Genomic DNA, 22669 nt, shown 5'->3' on the forward strand with positions numbered 1-22669 from the left:
CCCTTTGTTTGTGTTGTTATTTGCTATATGGGGGGAGGGGGGGGGGTGTTGGAGTGAGGATTAATGTGAAAAGTGGCGTCATTTAGTTGGCAAGTGTGTAATTTGGCTACCATGGCCGACACAGGTACACTTTGCAAGATGCACACCCTTCTTTGTGTAACCCAGAGGGGGGGGGGGGGTGTTGGTTTTGGGTGCCCGCCGGTGTTACAATAAAAGGAGTATTTCTGTTATCAACAGTATGTTAATAATAATAATAATAATATATACGATTTATATAGCGCTTTTCTAGGTACCCAAAGTCGCTTTACAGAAAAAGTACAGACATATTTATTAGAAAACTATTTAAAAAGGTTTAAAAGGTTAAAAACTAGAAATCAAAATCAAAGAGGGACAAACAAGAAGGGGTGTGTCAGTGTGTGTGTGTGGGGGGGGGGGTTATGTAGGGAAAGCCAGTTTGAAAAGGTGGGTTTTGAGTGTGCTTTTGAACATTTCGAGGGTGGGGGCAGCTCTGATGTGAGTTGGGAGTGAGTTCCAGAGAGAAGGGGCAGCCACTGCAAAGGCCCGGTCTCCCCATGTCCGTTTGTTTGATTTGTGGGGTTCCAGTTGGTTGGCAGTGCTTGACCTGAGGGAGCGGGAGGGGACATGGCGGTTGATGAGTTCAGAGAGGTAGAGGGGGGCCTGGTTGTTGAGGGTTTTGTAGGTGATGGTGAGTATTTTAAATTCAATCCTGGACTTGACTGGGAGCCAGTGGAGTTCACGGAGGATGGGTGTGATGTGGTCCCTGGATCTGGTTCTGGTGAGCAGGCGGGCGGCGGAATTTTGGACGTATTGGAGTTTTTTGAGGACCTTGGTGGTGACGCCATACAGGAGGCTATTGCAGTAGTCGAGTCTGGATGTAATGAAAGAATGAATGAGTGTTTCAGCGGCAGTGTGGGATAACATGGGACGAAGGCGGGCAATGTTACGGAGGTGGAAAAAGGCGGTTTTGGTGATCTGGTTGACATGGGGCTGGAAGGAGAGGGTGGGGTCAAGGATGACACCAAGGTTGCGGACTCGGGTGGAGGGGGTGACAGTGGAGCCATCAATGGTGAGGGAGAAGTCATGGGAGGAGCGGGTGAGGGAGTCGGGGCCAATGATGAGGATTTCGGATTTATTGCAGTTGAGTTTGAGAAAGTTAGTTTGCATCCATGTTTTTATGTCAGTCAGGCAGGAGGTCAGGGTGGAGTGTGTGATGGCGGTGATGGTTTTGGCGGGGAGATATAGTTGAGTGTCGTCGGCATAGCAGTGGAAGCGGAGACCATGAGTGCGGAGTATATGACCAAGGGGGAGCATGTACAGGATGAAGAGGAGGGGACCAAGTACTGAACCTTGGGGGACGCCGTGGGTGACAGGTGATGTGAGTGATTGGCAGTTGTTGATGGAAATAAAATGCTGTCTGTCAGTGAGATATGATTGAAACCAGGAGAGGGCAGTGTCAGTGATTCCAAGGGTGGATTTGAGGCGTGAGATGAGTATGGAGTGGTGAATGGTGTCGAAGGCGGCACTGAGGTCTAGGAGGATGAGGATGTTGAGTGAACCGGTGTCAGCAGATAGCAGGAGGTCATTGGTGACTCTGAGGAGGGCAGTTTCAGTGCTGTGTTTGGTGCGGAAGCCGGATTGAAATTGTTCGTAGAGATGGTTTGTTTCCAGGTATGCAGTGAGTTGGTTTGCGACGACTCGTTCCAGAATTTTTGACAGAAATGGGAGGTTTGAGATGGGCCGGTAGTTATTGGGGGAGTCAGGGTCGAGGCTGGTTTTTTTTAGGATCGGTGTAATTGAGGCAAGTTTTAGGGAAGGGGGAACGGAACCAGAGGAAAGGGAGGAGTTTATTATTTTAGTGATGAGTGGTGAGAGAGTGGGAAGACAGTCCTTGAGGAGGTAGGTGGGGAGGGGGTCCAGGGAGCAGGTTGAGGATTTCATGCGTGCAATGACAGTTGACAGCTCAGATGGTGAGATGTCAGTGAATGAGGAGAAGGAGTGTGGAGTGGGTATGGTAGGCTCAGGTTCAGGTCCGGGGGGGAGGGTGGCCAGCTGGCTGTGAATATTGTTGATTTTCTCATGAAAGAAGGTTAGGAAGTTATTGCATTTTTCAGTGGTGAAGGAATGGGAAATGGTGTCCATGGGTTTGAGTAGTTTGTTTATGGTGGAGAAAAGTACTCTGGGGTTGCCACTGCCTGACTGAATGAGTCCAGAGTAGTGTGAGGTGCGGGTGGAGTTGATGGTGTCCTTGTAGAGCTGCATGTGCTGTTTATGCATGTCGGAGTGAACGGTGAGCCCAGTCCTCTTGAATAGCCTTTCCAGCTGTCGGCCCTTGGATTTGAGGCTGCTGAGTTCGTCCGTGAACCAGGGAGCAGTGTGGGTAAATGAGACAGAACGGGTTTGTACGGGTGCAAGATGGTCGAGGGAGGAGGAGAGTGTGGTGTTGAAAATGTTAACCAGTTCGGTGGGGGAGTCAGACTGTGTGAAGGAGGAGATGGAGATGGCGTCGGAGAGGGATACGGAGAGAGACGAGGAGTTGATGGATTTTAACTTACGGAACTTTATGGTGCGTTTTAGCTTCTCGTGGGGGGTGGGGGTGTCAATGCGGAAGTCTATGGCAAAGTGGTCTGAGATGGAAGCACCAAAATTGGTGCTAGATATTTGGCTGATATTGGAGTTGGTGGAGCAGACTAGGTCGAGGGTATGGCCTTTAATATGGGTGGGGAAATCGATGTGTTGAGTGAAATTAAATAGTGTCAGGATGTCCATAAATTCGGAAGCAGCTGTGCAAGTGGATTTTTCCACGTGGAAATTGAAGTCGCCCAGGAGTGTGACAGATGGGGATATGGAAGACAGTTGTGTGAGAAATCCTGATAGGTCGGAAAGAAAAGATGGGTTGGGCTTGGGGACTCGATAAATGACTGCGATGACCAGTGGTTTGGGGCCGGATAGTTTGAAAGTGAGGGATTCGAATGATGGTGGGGGCTGGATGGGGATTTTGGTTAATTGTATGTTAAGCCGGTGGATGACAGCAATGCCACCACCGGCACGCCCGTCCAGGCGAGGATTGTCCATATAGGAATAGCCGGAGGGGGTAGATTTATTTAGTGTGATGTATTCCTGAGGTTTTTGCCAGGTTTCAGTGATGAATATAAAATCCAGATTTTTGTCAGTGATGTAGTTGTTGATAATGGATTCCTTGAGGTTGAGAGAACGGGAGTTAAACAGTGCGCATTTGAGATGAGTTGATGTGCTGACGGAATGAGGTGCTTTGACTAGGGCTCTCAGACAGACAGGGCGCACGTGGGGTTTGTTGTGGTGACTGCGTGACGTCACGGCTGGACGGAGACTGGGCAACAGAGATGGAATGGAGTTTCTTGTGCAGGCAGCAAACTTATGTCGGCTACCCCTGTGAGAGTAGCGGGGTCGGCGGGGAAGTCCGTGTTCTTTTATGGTTGTGGTATATCCAGGAGTTATTGTGATATTCAGTTGGTGGAGTTCAACGGAGGAGTAGTGGATTGTCATGCTGTCCGGTGGTATCGTTGACGGGGCTCTGGCTCTGCTAACCGCAATCCAGACGAAGCTAGCAGGCAGCCCCACTATGCTAGCAGATAGCACAGAAGAGCTAGCCGGTAGGCCAGCGATGTCAGCGGGCGGTCGCAGGCAGAGCTCCCGCGGACAGAGAGCGAAGAGGCCGAGAACTGTAATCCAAAGCATGCCGGGCACACTGTAGTCTTGATCTAGCTCGAAACAGGTAATCTGCTGTAACACCAGCCAAGCGACGAGTGAAGGCAACCAGGGCCAACTACGCCAACAAGTGCTGGTAGCAGGTTACCGCAGACAGTTCAGTCGCCGAGTAGGTCTCTCCAGCGACAGAGGCTAACAGCACCGCAGACAACAAGGATCGCTGTCCGGGTGGGGGACCTCCTCAGCGGGGGTGAAGGAGAGGAGGCAGACGGATAGCCAGGGAGGCTACCGACAAAGTCGGAAAAAATCCTTGTCAGGAGGAACAACCACAACTCATAAAAGGGACATAAGGAAGGATAAGGTACAAAAGAAGACTAAACTATAACTATTCAAACAATGCTGTTATGCTGTTAAAAGAAAACAAAATCTAAACTATAAGGATCGGAGAAGCGGCGACAGACACGCCAGCGTCCTCTCACGTCAATGTTGTAGTAGTATCTACAAATGCCTTTAAGCTGAAGCAATAATATGCCAACATTTTAATGACTTTGTTTTATTTTATTTTTTGGTATTCAAACACTCCCCAAAAAATGTAGTCTCTGTGAATGTGACACATCTAGGGGCCACAATCTGTATTCAAAGATGTTCCCAGAAGCTTTGTCATTGGTCGAAATGACTATAACCAATCAGGAAGTAGACAGGCAAATCGACCAATGACAAAGCTTTTTTCATAGGAAATTCTTTGAATGCAGATTGTGGCCCCTAGATGTGTCATTTTCATAGGACAATCTTTGAATGCAGATTGTGGCCCCTATAGATGTGTCACAGATACTTTTTACCCATTGCCTGGCTGTCTGAAAAAAAAAAAAGAAAAAAAAAAGCTAATTTAAATCTTGACATATCATTGCTTATAGCAGCTTTCATTTTTAATGGATACAAAAATAGCAGTTGTATATGGCTTCAAGTTTCAGCACGGCACAGATGATTGCCCAACACAGAATACACACACACACACACACACACACACACACACACACACACACACACACACACACACACACATACATAGCGGTACGTGTATGTGCATGTATGGCGCACGTACTGTACGCACACACGAAGACAAACCGGAAAAAACCTCATACCTGTCTTCCATCCATTGCTCCTTTCATCTCTTTGAAGGTCGCCTCGAACTCACCGATGTAATCATGCTTCCCATTGGAGTCCCAGTCCCAGACTGTACACTGAGAGAGAGAGAGAGAGAGAGAGAGAGAGAGAGAGAGAAACTTTTATTTTCAACACTTGTATGGTTTATGTTATGTAACTGTCCTCATCATGCCATGATTTGTGACACCTGTTCCTTGAATCTTGCAGCGGTGATCTGTTGTCTCTCTTGTCTCTCTGTAGCCAAATTTCAATATAATAATCAAACTGTCCTCGCCTTCGCGTCCTAGCACTCGCTGTTCTCGTGTGTGTGTGTGTGACGTGTGTGTGCGTGTGTGTGTGCGTGTGCGTGCGTGTGCGCTCGTGCACATGCGGTTCGAGGGTGACATTTTTGATGGCTTGTGCGAGCGAACTTGTTTGTGTGATCAGAAATGCGTTGCAAAAAACCACGTTGCTCGAGGTTGAATTGTATCTCTCGGGACTCAATCAGCCGGCAATGCAGTCGGCCAAAAAGAACATATCTCTAAAGTTCTAAAAGCGTTAAGACTCTCTGGTGTGAATCGTTTCTCGTGTTGTTTTCAGAATCCGCCCTCATGACAGCTGCTGCTACCATTAAGCCATTTAGACCTGACATCGAAATAAAGAAAATGTCTTCTGAATCATGACAGTTTTCTGAAATACCGTATGTTTCTGTGTCAGTGGTGCTCAATATTTGATGTCAAGGACCCCCAGAATTATGTATGTATTTGTCCACGGACCCCCATCTAAAAAATATGTTGTTACCTGCAGGGAACCACACAGAAGCAATTTTTTTAGTTGAAAAAAATGTAGTTGAAAATATAATATTATTCAAAGATTTGTGCCACATTTTCACGACTTTTCAAAAATAGCAGACCTACAAGCTCGTATAGCGCGCCACTCGGTGGCGTGCTGTGAGCTTGTAGATCTGCTATTTTTCAATTGCTAAAGTATAACATGAAACACCAAAAGGCATTCCTGCCCGAAATGGGTTAAAAGTAAAACTGCACTGGCACCAACTCTCTCTATCACATATCAAAAATGATATTATGTAACTATTGGTCCATGTCATAATGGTGGTCAATGGGGAAAAGTTTTAACAATGTTTTAATTTAAAAGGAACACTACTTGTATAGAAATGCAATTTGTATATATGTTGCAGAAGTTATAGCAGAAACGGAGAACACATACAACAGCACAGTATTTTCAACCGCTTATCCGGAGTCGGGTCACAGGGGTTACAACAACTCCAGACTTCCTTTTTCCCAGGCAACAATTCCCAGGCGTTTTTTTTTCTCCAGAAAACGTGGTTTTCTGGAAAAAAACATATATGTTGCCATGTTGGCCCCGGTGCCTCAAACCTTTTCCTGTCAACGATTTGCACACATTTTCAAAAATAGCCAAGTACAAAATGACACATCTGCTTTGTGAGTGGTGCAACCACAACAATAGACAGCTATGTGTGTCCCCGCAGGGTCTGTCCCTATGGGTCTGTCTGTCCAAGCACGAAAATAGCGTTATAGCGTTTGTTGTCACTGTTGCACAGCCTAACACACAGACACACAGTACAGGTACAGTACAGTACAGTACAGTACAGTACAGTACAGTACAGTACAGTACAGTACAGTACAGTACAGTACAGTACAGTACAGTACAAATATAATAATGAATTTATTCATATTGCACTTTTCATTCACAAGGAATCCCAGAGTGCTACATGGTTAAAAACATATAACCTATCATAGAAGGGGTTAACAAACAGTGAAAAAAAAAAACAGTGCAAAGCGACAGTACCAACACAACAAGGCCTTCCGAAACGGGAAGGTTTTCAGGCCTGTTTTATAAAGCATTCCACAGTCTGCGGCACTCTCAGGTCCATCGGGAGGCTGTTCCATATAGGCGTGGTGCTGCCGAGCAAAAAGGCCCGGTCACTTCAGACTCACTTCAGACGGGTCAGATTTATTCTGTTTTAATCGGTTAAACTGGCAACGTTCCACGTAAAGGACCATGCTCTGAGTCTCAGAGAGAGAGAGAGAGAGAGAGAGAAGAGAAGAAAAATACAATGTGCGTGCGTCTGCCCTGGAACAACTGATCAAGTTGCATTTGGCCTACAAGCAGGCCCTTGACACCCATATAGAATATGCGCGAGGCCATTTGAGTGTGTAATGTGCGGTTACAGAGAGGTCAGGAGAGCACGCACGCACGCACGCGTGCACAAACGCACGTGTGCACACGCGCGCATGCATGCACGTGTGCATGTAATTTCCTATGCCGCTGGTTTCTGTATTGTATTGTCCTTCTTGTTTATGTATCTATGGTTGTCTGTATATATATGTTGAGTATGAACCAAGACAAATTCCTATCAACTTGTTGACATGGCAAATAAATTATTGAATCTTGAATCTTGTGCATGCACACGCTCGCACACACACACACACACACACACACACACACCTTGGCAGTTTGCTCATTACGGTTATTGGAGTCAAGTCAGCAGCTGTCCAATTAAACTCAGAGCGGATTTGCAGACACGTCGCGTGCGTGCATGCGTTTGTACGTGCGAGCGCATGTGTTCATGGACTATGGAGAGGAAGAAAGAAAAGGTCTCTCTGTAAATGTCAAATGACTTACGTAGCATCTATAACACTACATGAAGGCCTGCAGGCTCGCAGGCAGAGTTCAGTTAGTTGCAAAAACATGTTGCTAGTATAGCGTGCGTGCGTGCGTGCATAAAAGTAGTAATATTGGAGTAGAAATATTGGAAATTGAAAATACTCCAGCAAAGAACAAAATGCCTCACAATTGTACTTGAATACAGTGCTTATAAGTAAATGCACTTAGTTACTTTCCACGTGTGTCGTCCACAGTTAACAGTCTTTGTGTTGAGTTGTGCTTTCATGTGAAATGTACCCATTCTGCAAAACTGTTAATAAATACTTCAATCAATCAATCAATCAAATCCCAGACAAGTGTTCGCTCCCCACCCATCTGACCATGAAGGCTTCGCTGCGGACACCAGTTTATTGTTCATTTATTTTCATTCATTAATTAAGTACTTTTACTTAAGTACAATTTTGAGGTATTTGTACTTTACTTGAGTATTTCCAATTTCCAGTACGTGTACTTCTATACTCCACTACATCCCAGAGCTATACAATATTTGTACTTTTACTCCACGACAATTATTTGAAAGCTTTAGTTACTAGTTACTTTGGCGATTTACATTTTGATTAGAGATGCATACATTAACCACTTCAACCCCTATACATTTTGCCCATTTGAAAATAGCCGATCTACAAGCTCACAATGTGTCGCAATGCGACAACGCATTGAGAGCTTGTAGATCTGCTATTTTCAACAGACATTTTTGAACTTGTGAAATGGGACGTTCTGCAATATGAGTACTTTTACTCTTAGTAAACACACTAGTCAAGTCATTGACTAGTCTTCCGGTTGAGTGAACGCTGGCGCGACTAGCTGCCGCTGCTCTCCGGTTGTTTTTAAAACTTTTTTATGATTCCACGCATCGCCTACAGCAGACCTTACTTATATGGAACTTGGTATTGCTGATCTCCACCATGGGCTCATCATAGAAGCATACTGTATCACCAGTATTGTCTTCTCCGTTCAAGCTCGTAGCGTGCTGGGGTTCCTTACCTGGAATACCTGGTTACTGCTGCTGCTGCTCGGCTCACCAGACACCAGCCCGTGGAGATCATGGCGTGGATCTACAAGCTCGCTGTGAGCTTTGTACTCGTGTGGACAGTTTTGTCCCTTTTAATCCATCCAGCGTCTGCATTGATTCAGTACATGAGCGCGGAGCTCACCCAACTCCGGTTCCTCCGCCCTGCCGCTCCCCCGTCTGTACTGCACCTCTTCCCGGACATCTCTCGCCCTCCTCCCCGTCGGAGATACATCCACCGCGGTTCCGGACGGAGTTATAACATCGACGACTCCACTGCCATTCCGTCGCTCTGGTCCTCCGGCCGCCGCCGTCCTCCCAAAAACACCAACAGGAGGGTGGATCACAGAACGCTAGCCAGCCTAGCTAGGTCGGCTAACGTCATCTTCTCCAACCAACACTCCGACGTCAACTTTGGACTCCTCAACACCCGCTCCCTCACTGGCAAAGGGCAACTACTCCAGGACCTCCTCATCGATCACAAACTCGACTGTCTCTGTCTCTGTGAGACCTGGCAAACCCCGGATGATTATTCACAATTAAATGACTGTATTCCACATGGCTTTGTTTACACCAGCAAGTCTCGTCTATCCGGAAGAGGAGGCGGTCTCGCGATTCTATATCGCGAGACTTGGAAAGTGTCTACTGTTACCATGCCAACAGTGTCACAATCATTCGAGGCTGTGGCTCTTCAATTAAATGGTCCCACTCCTACCATTCTAGTCAACATTTACCGCCCTCCCAAACCAAACAAGGATTTTATTACTGATTTCACTACATTTCTCGCTCATATCTGCACACTTTCACCCAATATAATTTTGCTTGGTGACGTAAATATTCATTTGGACAATAACAATCTTGCTTTCACTAAGGACTTCATCTCATGCCTGGACAGTTTTGGTCTCAAACAATTTATCAATTTCCCCACACACTGTAAAGGTCATACATTGGACATAGTTTGCTGTTCTGGTATCACTCCTCTCAATTTCTCTGCCTCCGACCTCCCTTTCACTGATCACAAACTCATTTCATTTAACCTCAGTCTCACCTTGTCCAAAACCAAACAATCTCGTACCATAACCCTCCGTAACATCAAAAACATAAACCCAGACGACCTCATAACAGGCATTGAAAATCTCCCCACCATCACCCCCCCATGCACCCCAGATCAGTTAGTCAGTATTTACAATGATGGCCTCCACTCCCTGCTAAATACACTTGCCCCCCTCAAAACCCGGAACATCTCATTTCGCCACTCTGCCCCCTGGTTCTCCCCCCACCTGCGCCAGCTGAAGGCCAAAGGCCGTCAGCTTGAGCGACTGTACACCAAAACCGGACTCACTGTACACAAACAAATGCACCATGCCCACATCCTCCAATATAAAAATGCCATCTCCTCAGCCAAAACCCAATATTTTGCAGACAAAATCACTGCCGGTGCCGGGAACACCCAGGCTCTGTTTTCGGTGGTTAACAACTCCCTCCGCCCCCCTGATTCCCTCCCCCCACACTTCTACTCCACTGACCACTGCAACGCCATAATGTCATTCTTCAACGCCAAAATATCCACCATTCACCATCAACTAGCCCCCCTCACGTCCGGTTGTCCTCCTCCCTCTGTTCCTAATCCCCCAGTCTCTGCACCTCTCTCCTGTTTCCAACTCCCCTCTCCCTCAGACCTTTCCAAACTCATCCGGACTTCCAAACCTACGACCTGCCAACTTGACCCCCTGCCATCCCCCCTCGTTATAGCCTCCCTTCCCTCTCTACTCCCTCTGATAACAGCCATCATTCACTCCTCTCTCACATCTGGTTCCATCCCATCTCCACTGAAAACTGCCTCTGTTACACCCTTATTAAAGAAACCTGGTTTAGACCCCAACAACTTCAGTAATCTCCGCCCCATCTCCAACTTACCTTTTTTAGCAAAAATCCTAGAAAAGGTTGTTGCAACTCAGTTACAGGCCCACCTCTCCAACAACAACCTATATGAACAATTTCAGTCCGGTTTCCGCCCCCACCACAGTACAGAAACAGCCCTAATAAAAATCACCAACGACCTCCTGTTAGCAGCCGACTCTGGACAGTTATCCATTCTCATCCTTCTCGACATGACTGCAGCCTTTGACACCATCTCACACTCCATCCTCCTCGACCGTCTAGCCTCCATTGGCATATCTGACACACCCCTACACTGGTTCCACTCCTATCTCTCCGACCGCACTCAGTTCATTCAGCTAAAATCTTTCATATCCCACTCCTCTCCCCTCTCCTCTGGTGTTCCCCAGGGCTCTGTCCTTGGCCCCATATTATTTATAATATACCTCCTCCCACTTGGCTCAATATTCCGCAAACACAACGTCAATTTCCACTGTTACGCGGACGACACCCAGCTCTATGTCTCCTCCACACCTACCTCCACCCTCCCACCACCCTCCCTCTGTGCCTGTCTTCATGAAATTAAAGACTGGTTCACCTCATCCCTCCTCAAACTAAATGGCAATAAAACCGAGTTAACCCTCATTGGCACCAAATCCTCACTCACCAAGCAGCCCAGTTTTACACTCACCATAGATAACTCCTCGGTTTCCCCTTCCCCCCAGGTCAAGAGTCTGGGTGTCGTCCTCGACAGCACCCTATCTTTCCATACCCACATCAATAACACCATCCGGTCCGCCTACTTTCACCTCCGCAACATCAACCGCCTCCGCCCTTCACTCACCCCCAACAACACTGCCATCCTAGTCCTTTCTCTGGTCACCTCCCGCCTCGATTACTGCAACTCCCTTCTCTTCGGTCTCCCCCACAAACTCCTCCATAAAATCCAACTGGTCCAGAACGCTGCAGCCCGCATCATCACCAAAACCCCTGCCATCTCCCACATCACCCCCGTTCTTCACCAACTCCACTGGCTACCCATCACATACCGCATAGATTACAAGATCCTCCTCAACACATTCAATGCCATCCATAACCTCTCCCCCCCTTACCTGTCTGATCTCATCCATATCAACACTCCCACCCGGTCACTTAGGTCTGCCTCCTCCACCAACCTCACTGTTCCCCCAGCTCGTTTGTCCACCATGGGGGGTAGAGCTTTCAGCCGCTCTGCCCCTCGCCTCTGGAACAGCCTTCCCCCCGACATTCGAAACATGGACTCACTCCCCACCTTCAAATCCCACCTCAAAACTCACCTTTTCAGACAAGCCTACTCCCACCTTGAGTAGAAGTCTGCTGCATGCCTTTGTGTGTATTTTAAACTTGCTTTATTGTATTGTATTTCTTTTCTGTTTTGTTAGGCGACCTTGAGTGACCTGAAAGGCACCATATAAATAAAATGTATTATTATTATTATTATTAGTACTTGAAGTACATTTTGATGCCGATACTTTTGTACTTTTACTCAAGTACATTTTCAATTCCGTACTTGCCACTTGTAACGGAGTAGTTCTACGTTGCAATATCACGTTTTAAAAAGTAAAAGTAAAAAGATTGAGTAGGCCACTGTTTTCATTACAGAGGCTAATTAGTCCTCTCCACAGTCCTCTCTTCCTGCGGTCCCGGACACTCACACGTAATCAAATTAAAAAGTGAACGGCCAACGGTATACAAACACCAAAAGAAATGAAAGGGTCACTAAATCCAAGTGTTTAGGTTCTATAAACACTTTTTAAACGTGTCACGTTGTTTAGATTAGAAAGGGAAGAACAAAACAAACACCCAGAGCGGCAACGCTCCGTTCAATCAATTAGTAACGCCCAGCACTCAGGGACGCAGATTGATCAAAAGGGACAGAGATTTATCAATATCAAAACCGCATCGCATCGCTCCACAGGCTGGGAGGGCCTGTTGTGGGCAACATTCAATGTTATTTACCAGGTGGTAAACGTCATCGAAAATGCTCCCCCCCCCCCATTTCAGCCGATGAGACCGAAAATCTTAAAAACGTGAATAACTCTCGATCTAAATCATATAACGTCCGATTCTAAGCAAAGATTTAAGCAATATTACACGAGAGGGTGTTGTTTAACGTGATTATTGCCACGACAGTGACAGGGGAACGAGACGAAGTCGAGTTCCGCAAGCATCACTGACGTTTCGGATGGCAAAGTTTCCTTCTTCAGGCATTTAAAAAGGGGATTAAAAACTCTGTTACGATCGTTTCTCCGACTGTCCTCGATACATAATTGGCGTCGGCTATAGCTGCAGTGCTCGTTCTGACCTGAGATCAGATTCTAAAAATGTCTTCTACACATCCTGACAGTTTTCCATTCTGACCTGAGATCAGATTCTAAAAAAATGTCTTCTACGTCAGTCGCTCTTCGATTTAAAAGAATAGCAGACCTACAAGCTCGTAGCGCGCCACTCGGTGGCGCGCTACGAGCTTGTAGATCTGCTATTTTTCAATAGCTAAAGCATAACATAGTGCTAACACCAAAATGGGTTCCCGCCCAGAATGGGTTAAAGAGAGAATACCATGACATATAGGCTAATTGTATTACATTATACATTCCTATAGAAACACTCCCAAAGAAAATAGCCGATCTACAAGCTCACATCGCATCGCCATGCGACACAGTGTGAGCTTGTAGATCGGCTATTTTCTCGACTCAATCTTGTGTGACGAAGTATAGGCTGCTAAAAAAAAACCCACATCTAAACTTGAAATACGGAGAGAAGAGCGACGCCATCTATACCGTGTACGGTATAGAAACGTAAACTTCAAAGACATTTTATAACAACTCCTCCCCACACGACGAGAGCGAGCTGACGGAGCTGTCGGTTTGGGTATATGAAACATTTAGCAGCCGCGCGTTATAATGACTTACTGTACAGAGGCTATACAGTTAAAGTTATACAATACGTCGTTCGCTAGGAAACGAGGGAACGGCGCCTGGTATAGTGCAGCAGTTTAATGCCTTATTGCTTCCATTCATCACTGAAACATGTCCTCGTGGGGTTCGGGGGGAGAGAGAGAGAGAGAGAGAGAGAGAGAGGGGAGAGAGAGAGAGAGAGAGAGAGAGAGAGAGAGAGAGAGAGAGAGAGAGAGAGAGAGAGAGAGGAGAGAATGAGAGAGAGAGAGAGAGAGAGAGAGAGAGAGAGAGAGAGAGAGAGGAGAAAAATAGCATGTAGATACTGTAGGCGCACGCATGCACGTAGCTACGCAAACGCCAAAACAATTCGGTAGACCGACCGACAGAGCAACAATTGAATGAAGGTCGAGGGAGCTGCAAAACAGCTGTTTCTAATTCCCCTGATGATTTTCGAACAGAGGAATCACAATTCATGGATTCCTAACGCGAGCCGATGTTTTATTTGATCAGTATGTTGTTATACTTTGTACAGCTGCGGCCCTGAGGCGATATACAGTTAAATCAATGGCTCTTATTTCATGCAGACGGTCAGTCTCATGATTATAAGCCATTCTGTACGGGAACCGCTTTTGGTGTTGTTTCAAGCATCATGTTATGCTATATAAAAATAGCAGATATACAAGCTCATTGCGCGGCACAGAGTGCCACGCTATGAGCTTGTAGGTCTGCTATTAATTTATTTTTTAATCGTGAAAATGTGGCTGCAAATCTCTGAATATACTATATTCTTTCAGAGCGGACGTTTTTTAACTAAAATCTTTGGTCACTAGAACAACATATTTTCAGATGGGGATCGGCGGTGCAGGCCATCATTTTTGGGGTTCCTTGACATGGAATATTGAGCACCACTGATATTAGAAACATTAGGTATTTCAGAAAAAAAAATTGTCAACGTAAGAACCTAAATGGATTAAAACTCCGTTTCTAAATGACCGGGCAGACATTACAATGTGTTAGGGGGGGCTCGGTGAGCTTCAGTGCCTGCTGGGCCCCCTCAGGGTGCTGCTAATCCAGCCCTGTTCACAGACAAGCACTTTTATTGTAATGTTAGCTAGCTTAGTTCTCAACCTGTTCCGGTTCAGGGCGCACACTTGAAAGTCATGAATGGTAAATGGTGCATTTCAGTGCTGTATAGTGGTATACTTTTCGAGGTGGGGGGGGACCCCCCCCCCGTGAGACACAGCATGCACACGCGTGTGCATGCACGTGCATGCACGTGCATGCACATGCGCATCGTGCACGGCCGATTTAGAAACGGGGGTTTACAATGCTTAACCGTATCCATACAAAAATAACATATTTTTTCCAAAAAAAAATATATTTTAGACGTGAGAGAACTGGGGGGGATGGCGCTCCCCAACCCCCCCCCCCCCCACACACACACACACACACACACACACACACACACACACACACACACACACTACACCCCTGGTGCATTTATATAGCGCTTTTGTCCAAAGCGCTTCCAGCCAGAACCAGCCAATCATATTATTTGATGCTCACCACCGTGCGTGCGTGCGTGCGTGCGTGCGTGCGTGCGTGCGTGCGCGTGCGTGCTACCTGTATCTTGCGTTCATGGTGTCCACTGCAGAGAGAGTTGAGAGACACCCTGAATGTCTGCCACACTGGATTCAGATTGTTCATTACAGTCTGTGGGGGAGAGAGAGAGAGAGAGAGAGAGAGAGAGAGAGAGAGAGAGAGAGAGAGAGAGAGAGAGAGAGAGAGAGAGAGAGAGAGAGAGAGAGAGACAGAGACAGAGACAGAGAGAGAGAGAGAGAGAGAGAGAGAGAGAGAGAGAGAGAGAGAGAGAGAGAGAGAGTTTTTTAGGACAAAGGACAAACTCTACATGACATTTTCAAATGTCAGCATACTCTGTTATAGCTCCAAATACATAGATTTCAAAGGCAACATTTTCAACCTGTAAGTGTAGCAGTCTACTATATAGTGGCTCATGACGCTCTGTAAGAGGTTCTATCTGAAAGAGAATGCTATATAGCTCTCCATGAACACACAGGTTTCAAATAGCCATGGCTAATAAGCCAATTCTGTAGACTTAGATAGCATTTGATACAGACTTATAAGCATGTTATGTAGACAGCATAAGTGCATTGTATGTAGTCATATAGCACGTCATAGTACATATGTATAGCATAGTAGTATAGATGTATAGCTTATATGTATAGTTTCATTATAGATATTTCCACTGTTACTTTCTTAGCTTACGCATGTTTCATGATAAATGTTTTTATGTGATGTATTCCCATGCTTTTTTGTTCTTGCTTAATGTAAATCGCTCTGGATTAAGAGCGTCTGCTAAATGCCTAAATTGTAAATTGTAAATTGTAGACGAAAACGTTGGAAAATGTTGCCCTTGAATTAGTTTGGGAGCTTTGAGGGGCTATATAACTCCGTGTGAGGAGGATATTATTCAACCTCTCTACATGTCTGTGCTTCCCGGCTCTTTATCCAACACCTGTCAAAACCTGTCCCTCAAAGAAAAATGGTAACAGAGGAACACCGGCGAGACTCATCAACGTTATTCATGAACGAAATCCACTCTTGACTTCTTGTACCGTATATCTACGAGAGACGGACTTGAACATTGACAGCAGAGCTCCACTTCCGAAACTTTTCACATTTAATTTTGGCTGCTTTTTTTTAAATTTATAAATAAATGGCCAGTTTGAAAATCTAATATCTATACTGTTGTTAATAGCGTTTTATTTTTTGTGGATAATGGAAGGGCATAGGTATATATGCTGCGTTTTGTCCGTGATTGATGTCCGCTGCCGTTCAGGAAGGTATAGATTTGAAGTTGGAACTTATGAAAAAGACCTCTTTCACACAGTTAAAACATAAACATTCGCAGACTTAGCTTGCAGAGCAGAGCAAAGCGTTAAATTCATTGAAAAGAAACGCATGGTGACAGGGTTACCATTACCACCCACGCCCCATCCTCAGGCTGTGAGGTCATTATGGTTTTAATTAGTTTAGTGGATTTGCTCAGTTTAATTATTATTTGCGTAGACTTCTTTCCAAACAGTATATGGAACAAAAACCAAGCAAGGTACAAACAGCAATACATGGAAAAGGAGAGAGAGAGAGAGAGAGAGAGAGAGAGAGAGAGAGAGAGAGAGAGAGACATCAGCATGCCAACTCAACCACGACAGCGCTGCTCTCCTGCTGCTCGGAGAGCCAATACGAGTCGTTACTTATACAAGTCAACTCTCGGTGAAGACTTCTAAAACATCTCCCCTTATAGGAGCTCCGTTCTGTCCAGAAAGTTAGTAAACCTGTGGTGGGAATCCATTGACCCCAGGCCCAACGCACGCCCTGGAGCAATCTGCTTTTTGAGGTCTTCAATATAAGCCCTCTCCTTACTGTGGACTCCACTTGTTTGAATCCGTAAGGGCCGATTCATGCTCCTGTTTTAGAGCCGAATAAAAGTCGGTTCGGCGCTGTAGAGCCTACAATGTGACGTCATTTGAGGTTCGGGGGAGGGGGGGGGGGGTACCGTCCTAAAGTCGGCTCTTCGGTGCTACTGAAAATGTCTGACGAGCCGAAATTATTTCGGCACTACAGCGCCGAAACACAGCGGTAAAATAGGAGTATGAATCGGCCCTAACTCCCTCGTAGATTTGGTGACGGCACGAAAGACATGCCCAAGGTGTAACTCCATGTCGAAACGGATTAATCTCCACCTTTTTCCGCACAGTCCGGCTTCTCCTTCATGGAGCGCACAGAGGGGTGGCGGATGGGAACCGCAAGGTTGCCTGTTCGAACCTATAATATGAGCTCCCCCATGAGTCGGTGTCGATGTGTCCTTGAGCAAGACGCTGAACCCCAAATTGCTCCTGATGTGATGGCTATATAGTGCCTTGCATCATGGTTTCCGCCGCCATCCGTGTATATACGAATGTGTGTACGTGAACGGGTGAATTGATATCACAATCTATGCGAAGCGCCTTGGATATAAAGGCGCTATATATATATAAATGCACCGTTTACCATTTCATACCATTTACCACAGACACTTGTGTTTAACGTTTTGCAATAAACACACGGCATGATCTGAGCACTCCACCACAGATGAAACAGTTTGAGAATCAGTGAGGTATACACGCTCTGTTTTATTAGCATTTTAGTATTTATTGCTCTCCATATGGCAGGTTTAAAGAGTGAGCTTATCTGTACCAGCTGCTTAAAACACCGTGAGGTTTCATGAGATTCACGACCAGATGATCATTCCCCTGTACCGTTAAAATCCTAACCAGAATTTGCCTGCATGGGCCTGCCGAGCGGTCCAGGCACCTATAGGCTGGTAAATCCAGCCTGACAGCGTGTCGCGGGTTCGAGTCCAGATCCCGACGACCTTTGCTGCGTGTGTGTGTGTGTGTGTGTGTGTGTGTGTGTGTGTGTGTGTGTGTGTCATCTCTCTCCCCCGTTCCTGTCAAACTACTGTAATCTATCAATAAAAGCAAAAAGCCCCAAAAAATATGTACAAATAAATTAAAAAAAGAAGGGAATAACAAGAATTGCCACACATGCCTCCGCCAACTATAGTTGCACAGTTTTACAAATATCATATTATTGCTGTCGGGCAGAAGTCTCAATACTGTATCTCCATCATTTAAACTTTGTTGTTTGCTGAGGAAAAGTGGCAAGAATAGCAAAACACCCCCTAAGGCCATCGTGTTACCTGATCCTATAGCTTCTCCTGATTCTGGTGGTCTGGTTTTTGGCAGCACACTTCTATTTTAAGTTTTAGTCATAGTCTCTTGAATAGTTTTCACTTATTTTTTGTGCACATTTTCGTCACCCGGAATGTTTTAGTGTTAGTCTAGTTTTAGTCGACTAAATAGCATAAGATTTTAGTTGATTTAGTCGACTATTTTGGCAGGCCTTGATGCCGTCAAAATGTTAGATTTGACAGCTGCTGAAAATAGCTGATCTACAAGCTAGCCGATCTACAAGCTCACAACGTGTCGCGCTGCGAGCCTGAGTTGTGAGCTTGTAGATAGGCTATTTTCAGCATGCAAACAAGTGTAAAATGACTTATACTGGATCTCTTGTCCACTTAGTCCCTTCCTAACGTTTTAGTGTAGTCTATATTTGTTGACAAAATTGTCAATACATATAGTCTTAGTTTTAGTCATCATACAGTAGCTTAGTTTTCATGTCATTTAATTTTCGTCTGTGAAAAAAGATAGTCGACGAGCATTTTTCGTCGACAAAATCAACACCATTCTGGTCCCTGGCTACTCCAGCTGCACCTCGTCCTTGTGATCACTCCCATGTGTGTACAGTAGCTACTACAGCTACCCATCTGTTCCTTCAGTGTCTGTTAGTTCATTGTTCCAGCGTACAATTTGTCTGCGTTGGCAGTGTACCATCTGGAGAAAACAGCTGGAAAGGGTGGTACGCACGGCGTCAAAAAGCATCGGCCTCGACCTCCCTGTCTCCTCTATCTACTCCACTCGCACCAAGCGTCGGATGCAGAAGGTGATCGCCGACCCCTCCCACCCTGCCAGCTCTCTTTTTGCACCCCTGCCCTCAGGTAAGAGTCTCTAAAAAGTGCAATACCTCCCGCTCCAAGAACAGCACTCATCCCGAGGCTGTGCGCCTCCTGAAAGCAGACCCTCTTTCCACTCGCACTCTATACAGCGTGAAGCTGCTTTGTAAGAACGATGAACTGCGAGGAATTGCTGTTCATGTACCATGAATTGTAACGTTGCATTCTTCTTATTTATTGGTCTCTCTCATGAATTTTTTACGTTTTGCATCCTGCCACACTAATAGTCAGCGCCTTAATTCTCCTGCCAAACCACACCGCTTGCACACATCTCACCATGCACAACACAAACAGCATGCCTGTCCAGACATCAACCACTACTTTGCATCCATGCAACTGTCATATTTACAGTACAATACCCATTTATATGAAAGAACACGTTATTGCGCAACACCACCTGCCTATACGTCAAAGTAGGTCGTGCACTTTGCCGAGTTACGCCAACTCCGTTCACTTCATGGGGCCAGTCCAACGGCGCATTGTAGTCTACGGCCTCCACAGTGACACACGCGTTACATGAACCACGCGACCGGGATGATTTCCGACCCATCAATGTCCAATCTCGCTGCCTCTGCTCCACACCAGCTCATCCTATAACTCAGCCCCCTCCCCCCCCTCTGGCTGCTGTGCCGGACAGGCGAACACACACATGGCGGCCACCGCCTGCAGCAACAACCCGAAAAACACATTTCTCGCCTATCACACGGCAAACGCCACACAACTACGCTTGGTGAACTCACACGGCAAACGCCACACAACTGTGTGTGTGTGTGTGTGTGTGTGTGTGTGTGTGTTCTATTTACCCAGGGTGTGCGTGTGTCTACGATGGCAAAGCCAGCCACACACACACACACACACACACACACACACACACACACACACACACACACACACACACACACACAAACAAAAAAACAGTTGTTTTGTTTTTTTTTGCCCCTATTTTGGGGGCCCTGGGGGGGACATTAGGGGCCAATGTGGGGCCAAAATGGCCAATCAGGGCTTACGTGGCCAATTGGCCCTTAACCCATTTTGACCTGACGCCGCATCGGCGTCGCCTTTTAGTTTTTAACCACTTTAATTATTTTAAACTGTACCTGTTGAAAAATAGTAGATCTACAAGCTCATAGCGCGGCACCGAGTGCCACACTATGAGCTTGTAGATCTGCTATTTTTTTTTATTTGTCAAAATGTTTGCAAATCTTTGAATATATATTATTTCACAGTGAACGTTTTAACTCAAATATTTGCTTCTGGGGGGTCCCTGGAACAACATCTTTTGAGAGTGGGGGTCCTTGACATGAAATAGTTTGAGAACCACTGACATAGAAACATGAGGTGTTTCAGAAAACTGTCAGGATTTAGAAGATTTTGGCAGAATCGTCCACAGGTCTAAATGAGACTGGGTTAATGGGCCCCCAAGGAGCCCCCTTCAAGACGAGTAATGATAATTCCACTATCATAATTATTGTTTCAAAATTGTAATTTTAATGTGCTGGCTGCCATCAGTCAGTTTTAGTTTCACGTTCTCACCTGATGCAGAGATGTTAATCATGTCAAGTGCCCTGACTGCGCTACCACCATGTCACTGTGACCTCGTTAAGCTAATAACCTTCAGTGCAGTGCAGCAGCTCTCAACAACTTGATTTGAGACAGGCAGCAAGCATGGTAAGTTCACCCCCCATGGTCCCACACAATTTCCAATCAATGTGATTATTAAGTAGTAGGCTGTAGCTATAGGTAGTAGCCTACTACTAGTGCTGAAGCTGAAGCTTGCATGTTACTGCATTAGCTGTTTCTCACCTCAACGGTGTCTTGGTACATACAGTATATAATGTAGATTACTGTTTAAGCTTAAAACAAGTAGACCTAATGCACTATTCAGCCTAGCAGAACCAACAGAACCTCTAATTCAATCAGCTATCAGGTGTGTTGAAGGTAAATGGAATCTGATGAGGAGACACAACCAACAGAAGAACATTTCACAGTTGCTGTGGACACTGGAATGGTGCCATAGATAAGCAGCCTACACATGTTAGGGAAAGCCTGATCTGCATTGTTCTCTTTGACAACTGAAAGCATGGCTTTCAGTTGTGAGGGGGAATGCATTTAAAAAACAAAAAATTGGTGGCAGCTTTTGAAGTGGGTGACCTTGAGTTCCGAGCCACAAAAGATAGAGAGAAGGAGAGAAACCGAGAAATATTGTCTCGTTTGATAGACATTACTCTTTATCTGGCAAGACAGGGTAATGGCTTTTAGGGGAGATGATGAGACCCCATCAAGCGAAAATCGAGGGAATTTCTTAGAGTTGGTGGAAGCGTGGAGCAAGCGCGACAGTGTAATTAAATTACACCTTGATGCAGTGAAAGAAAAGCAGGGACCCGTTGGCTCACTCCTTTCAAACAGAACCCAGAATGACTTGGTCAAGGCTTTAGCCACCTCGGTAAGACGTGACGTCCAAACCGAAATTGAAGAGAGTGAAATCTTTTCCATACTAATGGATGAAACTACAGATGTTTCACACACTGAACAGGTTTCTTTTGTTGTCAGATAATGTGCACAAGATGATAATCAAGGAGCGCTTCATTCAGGTGTCTAATGTGCCATCAGCACTCTACTGGAAGAAAATCATCCGGTGTCAAGGATATGATGGGGCTGCTGTTGGAATGTGATCTATATTGTGTATATACATGGTCTTATTCTGAAGTGACAAATCCTTAACAGGAAGTGCCCATTAACGTGAGTGTATATATTGGCTAAATAAACGCCTCTCGTCAGTGTTCTGTGTCAACAAGCTGACGAGTGGATGATGTGAACTGACGCTGCCTACTCGTGTCTTATTTATTTCCTAATCCTCCGTATATTCTGACCAGTCTCCATAGCTATCTATACTCTTCCTACACTTCAATGATAGCTCTGCTAACAGCTGCCAACATGAACGGGCGCATTAAGGGACTTCAGGCGAGAATCTTAAAGCAAAATCCAAAGGCCTTGTATGTGCACTGTCAGGCACATTGTCTTAACATCTATTTTAACTTAGTTGAAAAACGTTACTGTTCCAGCGACGTTTTAAAGGAGCCGGAGGGAAAGAACTCCACAATGGAAATCCTGAATGCCTTGCATTGCCTGGCAGTCTCCAAGAACTGGATAACACCTATGATCCCAACAGAGGCACTCAAAGCAGTGAAGAAGCTCTGCATAACATAATTCTACAACATCGAAGAGGAAACTAAATTGCAGACAGCAAGCTTTAGGGTCTTTCACAACAGTTATTCATGCCCTTCACCAGTCACTATGAAAGCCATGCTTTCAGTTGTCAAAGAGAACAACGCAGATCAGGGTTTCCCTAACATGTGTAGGCTGCGTAAGATCTATGGCACCATTTGAGTGCCTCGTCCCATCATACACAGCAACTGTGGAACGTTCATTTTCCAAACTTAAACTGGTGGAAACTAAACTTTGCAGCCTCTGCACAGAGGAGAGGTTGTCAGATCTTCTTTTAATCGCAATTGAGAAGGACGTTCCAATCAATAGCACAAAAGTATTAGACATTTTCCGTGACATTGGCCAACAGAAAGCTGCCATTATAAATGTGGGCGAATGGGTGATCCATGCACCACACAAGTGGTCTTCATCGAGGCTAAATTACGCTGC

The 22669-nt window shown here is 45.7% G+C and overlaps 1 protein-coding gene across 1 annotated transcript in view; it reads right to left on the minus strand.

Annotated features, from left to right (window-relative positions):
- Positions 1-22669, minus strand: part of LOC308318225 (copine-4-like) — a gene marked incomplete at both ends in the record, with an annotated part of 236256 nt that overhangs the window by 91282 nt on the left and 122305 nt on the right. Inside the window, 2 exons of the mRNA XM_080767684.1 lie at positions 4848-4946; positions 15004-15093. Coding sequence (XP_080623810.1) covers positions 4848-4946; positions 15004-15093 — 189 coding nt within the window. The remainder of the gene's footprint in view (positions 1-4847; positions 4947-15003; positions 15094-22669) is intronic.

Source organism: Protomyctophum bolini (assembly GCF_963924005.1).
Source record: "Protomyctophum bolini genome assembly, chromosome: 7".
Lineage (NCBI taxonomy): Eukaryota > Metazoa > Chordata > Actinopteri > Myctophiformes > Myctophidae > Protomyctophum > Protomyctophum bolini.